The sequence below is a fragment of the Hylobates moloch genome, unplaced genomic scaffold (genome assembly GCF_009828535.3).
Source record: "Hylobates moloch isolate HMO894 unplaced genomic scaffold, HMol_V3 SCAFFOLD_1, whole genome shotgun sequence".
Lineage (NCBI taxonomy): Eukaryota > Metazoa > Chordata > Mammalia > Primates > Hylobatidae > Hylobates > Hylobates moloch.
The window spans coordinates 90,110,081-90,124,392 of NW_026652276.1; the positions used below are offsets into that span (position 1 = coordinate 90,110,081).

General features: G+C 39.6%; 1 protein-coding gene across 10 annotated transcripts in view; it reads right to left on the minus strand.

The window, feature by feature from the left end:
• FMNL2 (formin like 2) overlaps positions 1 to 14,312 on the minus strand; it is a 328,925-nt gene that overhangs the window by 66,543 nt on the left and 248,070 nt on the right. For all 10 annotated transcript variants that reach the window (XR_004370380.2, XM_032755709.2, XM_032755713.2 and 7 more), the window contains exons 7-9: positions 7,907 to 8,015; positions 4,136 to 4,212; positions 2,542 to 2,635 (exon numbers count right to left, since the gene is read on the minus strand). Coding sequence is in view for 9 of the 10 variants with exons in the window: in XM_032755709.2 (XP_032611600.1) it covers positions 2,542 to 2,635; positions 4,136 to 4,212; positions 7,907 to 8,015 (280 nt within the window). In the remaining variant the exon portion in view is untranslated. The remainder of the gene's footprint in view (positions 1 to 2,541; positions 2,636 to 4,135; positions 4,213 to 7,906; positions 8,016 to 14,312) is intronic.

Genomic DNA, 14,312 nt, shown 5'->3' on the forward strand with positions numbered 1-14,312 from the left:
CCACCAGCACCATGACAGTTCCAGAACATCCTTATTTGAGGTAAAAATGGGTAGCACCATAGTTCTGAGAAGTCTCCAGCTTCTTCCAGGAATCTCCGTGAATATTCCATCCCTTGGTTAAAGAAATCCATAAAGGTAGCAGCCCCAAACCACCTTGTGTGACTCTCTCAAGCATGCCCACACTCCCCTTTCTTGAGTGTGTACTTTTTGCTTTGCAATAAATCTCTGCACTTTCACTATTTTCTAACTCATACTTGAATTCATTCTGGTGAGGATGTCAAGCGCCTAGACACCAGCAGGGGTTGGGGTCCCACTAGCATTTGAGGACCTCCCCTAGCCCACTGCTATCACCTTCTATCAGATGCAAATGCCTATGCCAAGGACAGTACCTGAAGACCTACCATCACTCCTAATTAATTACAGAAATGAGGCCAGTTGTGGTTAAAGCTCTGAAAATTCAATGTCAAAAGTAATTTAGTTCTCATTACTATTGTCCAGCTATTAGACTTAGGATTACATTTTTCTTCAATTAAGCACATACTACACCCCAAATAGCTAAAGCATATATAAGTCTGACACCAAAGAGTTAAAACTCAATTCTGCAAGTATCTGTGGGCCTACTATGCATAAGAAAGGTACTCTATCTTACCTAGGAGAAAAAAATATTATCATTCATCTCATGAATTCCTGGCTTTTATTCTTGTTCTATACAAATATATCTTTAGGATATAATCTGACCTGCAGTATAATCAGATTCCTGTTACAATATGAGTCATTGTAACCAGGGCCACTGATAACTATATAGTAAATGTTTCCAATGTGAAAAGTGCTCAGCATGCAATATTTTCAAATATGACCTAATGATAAAGATTTGGGCGTTATATAAGCAGCACATACTGTTTCTCTTTCATATTAAACCCATCCACCCAAACATACTTCCTTATTTATAAATGTAAAATTTATATATTTATACATGATATATAAAAACATTCACAGACAAGCATCCATGCATTCTTGTCTCTAAAATCTATTTGTCTTGGAAGCCAGAATATGAATTTAAAGATTCACTATTATTCTTCTTCATTCTCTTGGAACCTGGATATTTTTTCACTATCTCTGGGGCTCAATAGAAAGAAAAAAAAAAAGATAATATTTGGTTGTCTCCACAGCTGGCATTTACAAAATGGATAATATGAAAATCTTAAAGAATGGACTAGGAGTAAGGAGGGAATGCAAATAAAGGAGCAAGAGGAGTGTCTGCCCTGTTCACATCTTTGAAGCTTCCCAGCCTATGCAGAGGCTCACAGGCCGGTGTCTATAACATTTGGCAGCTGGGCAGTAAGTCCAATTAAGGAGGTAGGAGGCAGGGGAAATAGCTCCGAAGTCCTGTCTCATTCAGTATTTCCCTTATTTCCTTCAAGAGATTCACACACAATAAGGCCACAACTTCATCACATTTCAAGGAAGTTCAGGATCAGGAGCACCAAGTCCTGTTCCTGGCTCTGTCACTTATCTAGCTATGTGACCACAGGTAAACTATATACTTCAATTTCTCTAAAATCAAGATATTAATATTTGTCTGAAAGATGTTCTTATAGAACCAAATGATGCCATGCATGTAGCTGCTACAGCCCCGGTATACAGTAGGTTCTCAATAAATACTATCAGAGTTTCTAGTTCAGGACCTTTCAGGAAAGAGGAGAGAAAACAGTCCCTCTGTGACCTGGATTTTAATCCAGCTTGGGTCTTAATCCAAAAGCATTTGGAATTAAATGGGACTGCTAGCATAACGTACAACTTGGCGAAGGGTCCTACTGTAACCTGGGCTTCCAACTGTTCTCTAAGGACTACTTTGTAATTTCTCACCTCAAAGTAGCCTCTGATGTCAGGCATATAGCAGGGGAACAAACAGGTACTCTTCTTGGTCCTACAACACTGCCCACTACCCCTATGGGAAGGCAGCTACTATCTAGGTGGTGATGTTTTGATACATTGGGGCAGGATCCTCGGTGTCATATTATCTATGTGTAATCCCTCCTTTTCTGTGGTCAGTCTCCGTTTTCAACCATGCTCATCTGTTGCATTATTGTTTGTCTGTGACAAGCCCACTTAAGTTTACACACTGCCAGAATCAGTGCCAGTATTTGCCAGGTTTTTCATAGCATCCAGCAAAAATAACTATGATGAAAGAGTTCATAAAATGTGCACGGTGGATGATCAAGTGTCAATATCAACCCTAATGAAAACCACATACATGTAACAAAACCGGTTTTCAAACTGGATTATTCCATGCTCTCTAAAAACATAAAAATTAAAACAAAAACAACAACAAAAAAAGAGTACTGCAATTATTTTTAACTTATCCTAGAAGTAAGATACCAAATTTAGACTAAGTTCATTACATTCCTCTCAGTGACATCTTAGAAATTAACTATTAAATTCCTTAGGACCTAGAATAAATGAAAAAGTAAGTAATTCTGTTCAAAGATGTCCAAATGTAAGATGTGTGAGTATTCTTATGAAAACTGTAGTGTAGCCTACCTCTTTAAAGTTATCAAATGCTGATAAAATGATTTCATGCCCGCCTCTGACAAGACAAACGGCTGCCAACAGTTCTAAGACAAGGGCTTTTGTTCTGCCAAAACAAGAAGAAAGAAGAAAAACACAAATCAGTGAAAATGGCATGATGAGTCAGCTGTTCCTTCCTTCCAAGATACACGAGGATAAAATGTTTACCCTTACATTTTTAAAAAACTTTACTAAGGTACAGTTTAATCAAAATACATTTTTAAACCTTTACTGACTACTAAATATGTGATTTGTCTAAGATGGCAAATTTGGAAGGTACATTTACCAAAACGTCAAATTACTCACTAATGAAAACTAGTTTTGAGAAGAATAATCTCTTAGACCTATCATCAGGTGACTCAGTACAATAGAGATGAAAAATGTTTACTGGTACACTAAAAACAAAGGGAATGGGAATATGCTGAAAAACAAACTATTGATTAAGTAGTTTCTCTGGTTTTAGAGACAGTGGTGGAACATTTGCAAAAAAAAAAAAAGTTCAAAACCAACTGAAATTCATGTTCTACATTTCAAATCTGCTCATTTAGGGATAGATCCATAAATCTCCCACAAAAATACAAGTTTCTGTCTTTCTTCTTCCTATGCAGGAGATCTGGAAGGAGCTGGATTACAGCTTTACTAGCTTTACTAACACAAGAATATATTCTTTGACTCACGAAAATAAAACTTAATCTGAAATATTTTGGGAAAGAGAACATAGAGATACACTCTAAGTTTTCAAATTCAATGTCAAGAAAGAAACAGCATTGTTTCTTCAATTGTAAGACCACTTAAGTATTTCATTTTTTTTCTGGAATAACAACTATCACCAACCTCTAAACAAAGACTGTTCTGATACTCCACAATGTCAACTGTCTTTTAAAAAATAATGTCTTCCCTGTAGTAGAAGGCAGAGACACAGAAGCACGGCTACTTAGGACTCTAGTAAATGAAGGAAGGAATCGCAAAGTCGCAAAAGGTTTAATCAGGGGAAGTTTGAAAGAATAATATTCAGTAAAGAGGACTTGATAGTTTGTGTTGCATTTTCCAAATCAGAAATGGCTAATCTATAATCAGATTTTTGGATTAACAGTTTTCAGATATTCTGTCTACAGAGAGGTGTCGGATGAAAGGGAATTGCATATTTGAAGTACAGAATACTTCACCAGAATGGAAAGCACATTAAAATAACTACAATTGATGAAGACTGGTTTTCAGCAATAACTGATGTAGGTAAATCTTTATCAAGACTCTCCTGGCCCCCGAGTCCTGGCAATCTGATCCTCTCCAAACTTAGCAGCAAGGATGCTGGGAACCAGGCCTCAAAAGAACAAAAGCTTGAGGAGAACAGTGAAGGGCTAGAATTGTCACCAGTTGCTCGACTCTGGCCCATGTAAGAATGTAACTTGGCTCAAAGGGAAAATTCTACACAGCCAAAGAGTTTATAGCCAATCTTATTTCAGAGATTAACACTTGAAAGTTTCCAAAGTCAAACTTGGTTAAGTGTTGACTAGCTCTCTGTTTTCCCTAGATAGATTTAGACTTGCATACTACAAAAGAAGCTTACCTGGGATTCTTGTTGTTCAAGCTTAGTGCAATCTCATTGACAGCGTGTGGATGAGACATGACCATGTTGAAACCATACTAAAATTAACATGGAAAAAAAGAAACACAAAGGATTGGGAGACAAGTTAGGGAACTGACAGTATTGATTTAAAACCAAAAACCCGAAGTATCTACTTAATGAAACTTACACCATTATAAATGCACTTATGTCTCTAGTATATCACTGTCAGACCATATTTCTCTATTAAAAATTTCAAGAATGCCAGATGCAATGATTTGTGCCTCCAGTCCCAGCTACTCAGGAGGCTGAGGCGGGGGGTACAGCTTGAATCCAGGACAACCAGACCCATCTCTCTCCAAAAAAAAAAAAAAAAATTCGGCAATGATGCTATTATCAAGAGATCATCTTCCCATTCTTTATGAATGAACTACATGTTTCTCTTTATTAAAATGATAAAAAGGCTCTAGCCCAGTTATTCTTAACCTTGGCTGCTCCTTAAACTCACCTGGAAGACTAAACAAAACATTTACTCCGAATCTCAATTACAGGGACCTGGCACCTGAGTTTTTTAAGCTTCCAGGGTGACTCCACGGTATACAATAGATACAACATACAAAATGTGTGTTAACAGACTATTTACGCTACCGGTGAGGTCTCCAGTTATATACAGATTTTTGACTATACCAGGGATCAGTGCCCCTGACACCCCACAAAATTCAAGGGTCAACTATATTCTTTCTCCTCAAAACTCACTCTCAGCTCATGATCTTATTTCCTCTTATACTAAGAAAATACAAGAAATCAGAAAAAACATCCAGAAGCTCCTATACCACATCAGTCTACCCACACAGATCTGTGGCTTACCTCCTCACCTCCTATTAAAGAGGAACTCTTCTGTGCTCCACACTAAGGCCAATGCCTCCCATGAGTCCTTCCTCCATCCCATTCCTTCTCATCTGCTCATGAACATCGCCATGTTCCAGAAATTCCTGCATTCCCCCTTATTTTTCCCTCTCTATAGACTCACTGCCATTAGCATAAAAATATGATGCAAATTCTCTTAAGTAACAATAAAAACCTCTCTTGATACCACAACCTGTGTTCAGCCACTGCCTCTCATTTCTCTGCTATCCTTTACAGCAAAACTCCTCCAGACACTCAGTATAAATCCTCACTTCCTGCTCATTCTTGAAACCACTCCAATCAAGCATTTCACCCCCACCATCCCAATGAACAGTTCTTGCCAAGATCACCAAAGACCTGCACTTTGCTGAAGCCAATGGCCAATCCTCACTCCACATCTTACTTGACTTAGCAGCATCTAACAGAGCTAACACTCCCTTCTCCTTGAAACATGTCCTTCACTTGGCTCCTACCTCCTTGGCTATTTTTCAGGCTCTCTAGACAGCTTTTCTTCATCTCTCTAACATTTAAACAGAGAGCCCTAGAGTTCATATTTTGGACTTCTTTACTTCTCAGTCTACCCCTACTGATCTCATTCACCCTCCTGGCTTCCTATGCCATCTATTTGCTAATTACTCTCAAATGTCTATCTCCAGCCCAGACCACTGCCTTGAAATCCAGACTGGCATATCCAGCCACCCACCTAAGATCACTATTTGAATGCCTAAGGGGGAACCTCAAAGTTAAAATCCCCTAAACAGAATTCCTAATGATCTCCCTCAAATCCGTCTATCCTGCAGTCTTCCCATCTTTGTAGACGGCAAATCTATCTCACAGGTGCCCAAGACAAAAGCCCTGGTGCCACCCTCTACTCCTCACCTTCTCCCTCATACCCAATGCTGTTGCCTTTAACATCAAAATAAAACCAGAATCTGACCACCTCTCATCATCTCCACTCCTATGATCCTAGTCCATATGACCACCAAAGCTCACCTAAATTACTGCTGACAGCCTCCTAAATGGTCTACCCCCTCTTGCCTTTGCCTGGCCAACGTCAAACCTAAACACAGAAGCCAGAGTGGTCTCATGTTAAATGCAAGTGTCAGATTATGTCCTTATAACCATTCAATATCTTTCCACTCATAGTGAAGTCAATGTCCTCTCAGCGGCCTCTAAAGCTCTACATAATCAAACTCCCCGTCACATCTGACTTCATCTTCTACTCTTCTCCCTCTTACTCATTCTGATCCAGCCAAGCCTCCTTTCTGTGCCTTGGGCAAACCAGACATTCCTGCCTCAGGGTCTCTGCACTTGCCCTTCTCTCTGCCTAGAATCTTCTTCCCCTAATATCCCTCCCTTTGCTCCCTCATTCAAGTTGTTACTAGATGTTACCCTCTCAGTGACCCTTCCCTAACTGGCCTATTTAAAACTCACACACATTTTCAGCAGTTCCTATTTTTTTCTACAGTACTTAGTAATGGTTCTCTGGGTTCAAAGCCTTCCTGGGTCCAAATCTTGACTCCACTACTAACTAGCTATGTGACTTTAGGCAAATTACCAAACTTCTCTGTGTCCCAGCTTCATCAGTAAAATAGGGAGAGTAATATTATTGATCTCACAGGGCTATTTACATGACTTAAGAGGTTTAAAAGCACTAGACCTGCAAAGTGTTAACATGTAAGCATTAGCTTTCATTTCATCATTATTACCTGGAACATATACATTTTACCAACTTATTTGTTGGTCATCTGTCTCCCCTCCCTGGAAAGTAAGTTCCCTGGGCTACAAATTTATTCAATGCTGTATTCTCAGTGCCTATGCGGAACAGGGGCCGTCTGGCAAAGCTCAAAAAAAAAAAAAAAAAATTGAAAGAATAAATGCATGTTTCCCTTCTTAAATTCAACACAGCACCTTTTATGTTGGTTTGAACTCTAATACCAACCCTCCACCTATGTATTTATCTCCCACTTCTACTTGGACCCACTGTAGCATCCATATTAATGGAAATCAAATCCTATTTCTATATTTGAATTCCACTTTTCTAAGTGGAACCCCTGTACCCCTACTTTGCTTACCTAATTAAACTGATGACCCTGCCAGTTCACGCTAGATACTACAGGCTCTAACTTCCACTTTGTTGTTAAGATTAACCCAGCACACGTGCTCCACTGTAACTTCCAGTGTTTTTTACAGTGGGCTCAACCTGCATCTCAATTACCCAGAGGAGGAATCTGCATTTTCAACGATCTCCCAGGTGCTTCTTATAAAGATTAGGAACCACTGAGCCCAACTGCCAATAATTGTAACTTCTCGCCTGTTCGCCATATAACCCTTTGAGAACCACTGTGTCTATCCATTCCTGGTGTTCTAGAGTTGTTTCATTACTACCTGCAACAGCAGCTTATTCAATCTTTAATAGTCACAAGCATTCACCAAGCAATCTAGGTAGGTTTCTCTCTATAGGAGGAAAACACCTTTCCTTTAAATACATCGCAAATTATATATATTTATTAAAATATGAGGGCAATGAATTAAATCTTGAGCATTAGGATGAACCAGGCCTTTCTTTCTTAATAGAATCTCGTTAAATCCTGGCATTTACTTCAAATAGAAATAATACAAAGAAGCCAAAGAGAACAAAATCTGAGTCTGGTTTTTTTTTGTTTGTTTGATTTTTCTTCTTTTTTAAAAAAATTTCAACAGCTTTAGGGGTACAAGCAGCTTTTGGTAACAGGGATAAATTGTAGGATGATGAAGTCTGGGCTTTTACTGTACCCTTCGCCCAAGTAGTGTACATTGCACCCAGCAGTAATTTCTGAGTCTGATTAATTCAGGTTTTTTTAAAAAGAACCAGAAGCTCCAACATACCTGATAATTCATGATGGCACGTAAACACATGATACAGACATGCACATCATCTTTCTTACTCACTAATCTTGAATTTTTCAGAGTTCTTCTGCTTGGCAATGTATTATATCTACAAACAAAAAGAGAAACTTCTATAAAACAACAGGTTACTTTCTTAGCATAGGCACATGCACTTAACAGACACTACTCTTTACCAGTACCAAAACAAGGATTGTAGGTTAAAACCACCACCAAATGGCAACAGTAAGATTGATTTGAACCTCTAAAATACAGCTTTATAATGTGTCACTTTGCCATAAGCCCATCTTGGGCATGCTTGTTAACACACTTTTTGGAGGTCTCAGAGACTGGTACAACTTTAAAAACTAATCACACAGCCAGTGTGACCCAAGCATATATCACCTTCTTAATCTACATCTGAAGTTCTTCCCCTTCCTCTCTTTCTTATTTTAACCTCAGTCTTGTATTTCTTTAATGGAATCACTTGTTAAGTACATGACTGTTTATTAGAAAGAGTTTTCATTTTTAGTTGATAGCAATAGCTCCAGTGTAAAACAAAGTAATCTAAGATTAAGTTTTAAAAAGAAAGAGTAATTTCAATGGAATCAACTGCCTTTTGTTAAATTATATTCATATGCAGCAATGACTGAGAAGATACACTAATGAAAACCAGTCTCTAAGGAAAATGGGAGAGGTTATTCTCTACAGTGCCATATTTCTGCATCACTTCGAAATATTAATACATTTTCATTATTCCGGCAAGCAGACCAACCTTACACATCTGTTTCTTTTCTTTTCTTTTTTTGAGACAGTCTCGCTCTGTCACCAGGCTGGCGTGCAGTGGCACAATCTCAGCTCACTGCAACCTCCGCCTCCCAGGTTCAAGCGATTCTCCTGCCTCAGCCTCCCGAGTAGCTGGGACTACAGGTGCACACCACCATGCCCCGCTAATTTTTGTATTTTTAGTGGAAACGGGTTTTCACCATGTTGGCCAGGATGCCATCCATCTCTTGATCTCGTGATCCACCCACCTCGGCCTCCTGAAGTGCTGGGGTTACAGGCGTGAGCCACCGTGCCCAGCCTTATTTGTGTTTCTTAAGAGGTGTAAAGTAATGTAGCACATTCTTTGTTTTCATTTACTGATCCAGTTCTTGATCTATATTGCAATAGTCTCTTTCTAAGAAGCCAAAATGTCCCTGTCATTATTTTATGGAGTGTAGAAAGCAACCAAATTAATTAGAATGATATTCTACTTCCCAAACATTAACACGAAGGGCTTCTATTTGTTGCAGTAAATAGCTAATCTCAAATACATGTTCTGGATCAACATTTAAAATACATTTAATATGACATATCACGTACATATTTATTAACATTAAAGGACTTTAGAAAATATGCAATATATAAATGTCAATAAAAACAATGAGAAACTTGTTTATTAGTTATATTCTATGCTCAAAAACAATAGAGCTAAACTTTTTTCTAAAATGTATGGTATTTGGTTTAAAAATTATTTTCTCCAATTATTTGCTTATATAAAAATATAGTAATAAAAGGTAGTATCTGAACTTGTATGTCTAAAATAATAACATCACGGCCAATAACAGCAACAACAAAATCATAGCACTGACAGCTGAAGAGCTATGGTATCATTTACTCCAATCCTTTCTTGATACAGTTAAGAAAACAGAAGCCCAGAGACATTACATCTACATAGCAAATAAGGGATGAGATGAAACCAGGCAAAACTACAAGTCTCCTCACTGCGATTTAGGACAGTCACTTTCCACGAGTTGCTCATCATCAACCTGACGCATCAACAATCTGCTGGGTGATCATGTGAAAAAGCTACCGCCTACAGCTGTCTGTGCTGGCTAGTTCCTTATCAAATGTTCACATCCTGTCATCCTGGCAGCATTTTCTGCTTCAGTCCTAGATAGGTGTCATTTCTCACCCTGAATAATTATTTCATCATGGAGAATTAAGGCTTAGTTTGTCAAAAACAGCAGCATATAGGCATCTCCTACAGAACACAGTGGCCAATACCTTGGTAAGCAAGTTTCTCTTTTTAAATCTTTATTCTATATATGACACTTATTAGGAAAGTGAGGATGTTTTTTGACTTAATAGGAAATTTTGCTCTATATTTTAGAATCATTTTAAAAGGATTTCCTCTCACTAAATAAATGCACCCTGAGAAATGTCATAATTCTTTACCTCTGAAAATATACTTTGAAAGGACTCAACTTAGGATGATCTTAAACATACAAGACTAGATTTTAGGGACTGTGCCATGGGTTAGCACGTACATTAATCAATTCTTCATCATGCATATTTTATGGAATCTGACAATTTTTGTAACTGCATATTTGGTTTCTTTGCTTTAATTACCATGTGAGTAAATGGCTACTTTAAAACAAAAAAAACAGGTTTTGAATTCAGCTCCAATGCATGATGTTGATACCAGGTATTTTTTGGAGACAAAGGTCTCACTTTGTCACCCAGGCTGAAGTGCAGTAGCATGATCACGGCTCCCAGCAGCCTCAAATTCCTGGGCTCAAGAGACAATGCCCAGTTAATTAAAAAAAATTTTTTTTTGTAGAGACAGGGTCTTGCTCTGTTGCCCAGGCGGGTATCGAATTCCTGGCCTCCCAAAGTGCTGGGATTAAAAGCATGAGCCGCTGCACCCTGCAGAAGCTCACACTATCTAATAACCACTTCCCTGAGGAGATGGCTTTACTGACCCTAAAATAGCAACAGAATGAGGATTTACAAGTTATTGGCCACTTTACCACAACAAGAACACCTAGACAACGTAAGCAATCTAGAGGAAATGGCCTCTGGTGCTCGCCACCAGCCACAGGAAACCAAACCAAATCTCTTTTTTAAGCCCCAAAGTCGGCTTTATTAAGTACCTGTTGTTTATGCTAAACATTACTGAGATGGTCTAGGTTTAGACCTTAAGATAGAGGGCTAATAGATAAGGGGATCATCACGCTCTTCCTCAATCACCCTGTAGGATGTCTCCTAGAAGGCCTTTTTAGATGGAGAGCTGGTCCTGATCCACCCGATGAAGCACATTTGCAGATTTCTGTGATGAGACCAAATCCCTCCACAATACATAGGACTGAAGAACCAAATATCATTAGAAAAGCTCAGCTTTGAAAATCTTACTACCTGGTGTTGCAAATGTCCACCTAGACATCAATAAGGCTGAATTCAGTGACAAACAGTTTCCACAGAAAAAAAGATGAGGCTAACTGATTAGTGCCCCAAAACTCTACTAAATATATGAGTCAGACTGATTCACTTAAGGTTGTAAAAAAAATCACAGCAGTAATCTGTCACCAATTAACATTCGAACTGCTCAAAACTAGTTATAACTATATAATAATGTATGTACATGATGCTGTTGTATAATCGTCTTAACACAAATAAATCAATTCAATATACTATCTTTGAAAGAGAGGGTAAGGCAGCCTGCATCCGGTCCTTTGCCACAGCCCTCTAGGCTAAACTTTCTTCGTTTTCCAAACACTGATCATCCTAGTTTACCTGTTTGAATAAACTTTCTACAAAGGCCTGAGCTTTGCAGGGATTAAGCCAGTGACTCAGTAGGAGGCATGAGTACCTCTGTGGTAAACTAACACCCTTGGCATGTGTTCTGTTACAGAATTACATAAAGTGAAACGGTTACTATAATATTTTCTTCCTGAAGCTATTATGAAACTTCACATAATTTGAGCAGAGCCAAATTGGAGAGTGTCCCTCCAATTCACTGTGGTACACTTTAGAAGCTCCAGTGGGAGGCAGCATCAGTTTCTCCATGGACTCCCATGGATAACTGGGGCACATGAGGTTTATTTAGTCCTGTCCCATGTAATACATCTTGCATGATCCCAGACTCTGTCAACAGCTAATGGTGCATGTTCCCTAAACTGAAATTTGAAATCAGTTTCAGCAGCAATGCACTCCCTTGGGCCCTCCTCTCCACCAGTAGTTCTCAAATCTCAGAGGAGGGAGAGCCAGGAGAGGAGAAGGAGGAAAAGGGGGAGGGAGAGGTGCTTTGAAGACACTCTAACTCCATCCTGCCCCTGCCAGAGGCTGCCAGGCTGCTGGTTTGCACTGTGATTGCAGCTACTGGTTTTCAAGGCTACTGTGGAACTGGAGAGGGAGGGATGGGAATGAGAACAAGTTAAAATGCCACAAACCTTTCTGCTCTGAGAATCAGTCCCTTTTCCTGAATAGATGCTCCCTGGGTTACTGCAAGACTTTAATTTCTAGAGTTCTGAAAAAGTTTATTCCAGTAATTTTTGCCAGTTTTCTTATCACTTTTATGGATGAGAACATTTTCAGAGGGCCTTAATTCAACCATTTCACCAGCATTCCATAACAGACATTTAGAGACCATATCTGGTCCAACCTATTCATTCTGAAGTGTAACTTTCAAGTTGATGGGAACAGGTCTAAGAAGGTGCTGGAACAATCAGGTCTCTCTGGTGACTTGGGGGAGGTTCCCTGAGATGTAAGGATTGGAAAGGACTCCCTCAGATTCCAAAGAGAAAAAAACAGGAAATGAAATATAGAGAAGTTCTGACCCAATTCCTGGACCACTGAGGCTGATTATCTAAATGCCATCCTGATAGCCTTTCTTCTCCCAGGCTGGCAAGCAGAGCCTTTGGGGCCCTGGATGCTTGTACACAAAAGAAGGGCTTCCCAGAGGCAGAAAATAGCTGAGTCTAATTTTTGGAGCTCCTGCCATTTGTAGAAAAATACAATGGGGAAGGGATATCTAGGGCTGATTTTATAGGGAAACTAACAGCACCAAATTTCCCAGCCCCTCTTCTACATCAACTTAGAGAACTGCCTGCTAATTTTCCACTGAACTAAAACTCTAAATGTTACCCTAGCATTCAAAGATGAGATTCTATCTTGGAAGAGTTGCCAGTTAGAATTCACAAAGCCCTATGAATGTAGAAAGAAGCAGATTACAGATTACAAAACTGACTTAAGATCATAACCAAACAAATTACTCCAAACTCTTTTATTAGTGTTATGCATATCCCAGCAGATACCAATAGTTATATGTACACAAAATATTAATAAAAGAAAAAAGTTATAAGTCAATGCTAGTATGAGTGACAGACATTAAAAAACTAAGCAATTGGCCGGGCACGGTGGCTCAGGCCTGTAATTCCAGCACTTTGGGAGGCTGAGGCGGGCGGATCACAAGGTCAGGAGATCGAGACCATCCTGGCTAACACGGTGAAACTCTGTCTCTACTAAAAATACAAAAAATTAGCCGGGCGCGGAGGCGGGTGCCTGTAGTCTCAGCTACTCAGGAGGCTGAGGCAGGAGAATGGCGTGAACCCGGGAGGCGGAGCTTGCAGTGAGCCTAGATAGTGCCACTGCAGTCCGGCCTGGGCAAAAGAGCGAGACTGTCTCAAAAACAAAAAAAAACAAAAAAAAACAAAAAAAAAACAACTAAGCAATTTTTGCAAATATCTTTTTTTTTTTTTTTTTTTTTTTTTTAGTCTCACTCTGTTGCCCAGGCTGGAGTGCAATAACGCAATCTTGGCTCACTGCAACCTCTGTCTCCTGGGTTCAAGCAATTCTCCTGACTCAGCCTCCCAAGTAGCTGAGATTACAAGCATGTGCCACCATGCCAAGCTAATTTTTTTTGCATTTTTAGTAGAGGTGGGGTTTCACCATGTTGGCCAGGCTGGTCTCGAACTCCTGGCCTCAAGTGATCTGCCCGCCTTGGCCTCTGAAATGCTGGGATTACAGACGTGAGCCACCATACCCAGCCATAAGTATCCTTTTTTTTTTAACTTCCTTTTTTTTTTTTTTTTGAGACAGGGTCTCACTTGTCACCTAGGCTGAAGTGCAGTGGGGCATGATCTTGGCACATTGCAGCCTTGACCTCCCATGTTCAAATGATCCTCCTGCCTCAGCTCCCCAAGGAGCTAAGACCACAGGTGGTGCCACCACGCCTGGCTAAGCAAATATCTCTTAAGAAACCTACACAGAACATTTCCTATTTAGTACTAAGGTGACAACTGCACCCAGCCACCTACTTAATGCTCAATAATCAATCTATCAAGGAGCACAAACACCTCAACCTGCACAGCACCAGCAGCAGGCGCTATAGGGAAAGAAGCTATTTTTGTTAGTGAGCTCCAACTAGCAAGCGAAACCTGAGTTTTTGACATGGGGGGCAAAAAAGCAAGCAAGGCCAGCAAAGAAAATCTGGAGAAGCAGCTCTCATGGATCTGCCGAACCATAGATCAGGAATTTCTCTTGCCAGATACATATTCATAGGCTGAATTATATATAAAGCTAGTTAGTGTTCTGGTTAAAGTCATGTTTTGCTGTCCTTAAACCACTACCCATCACAAAGGAGTCA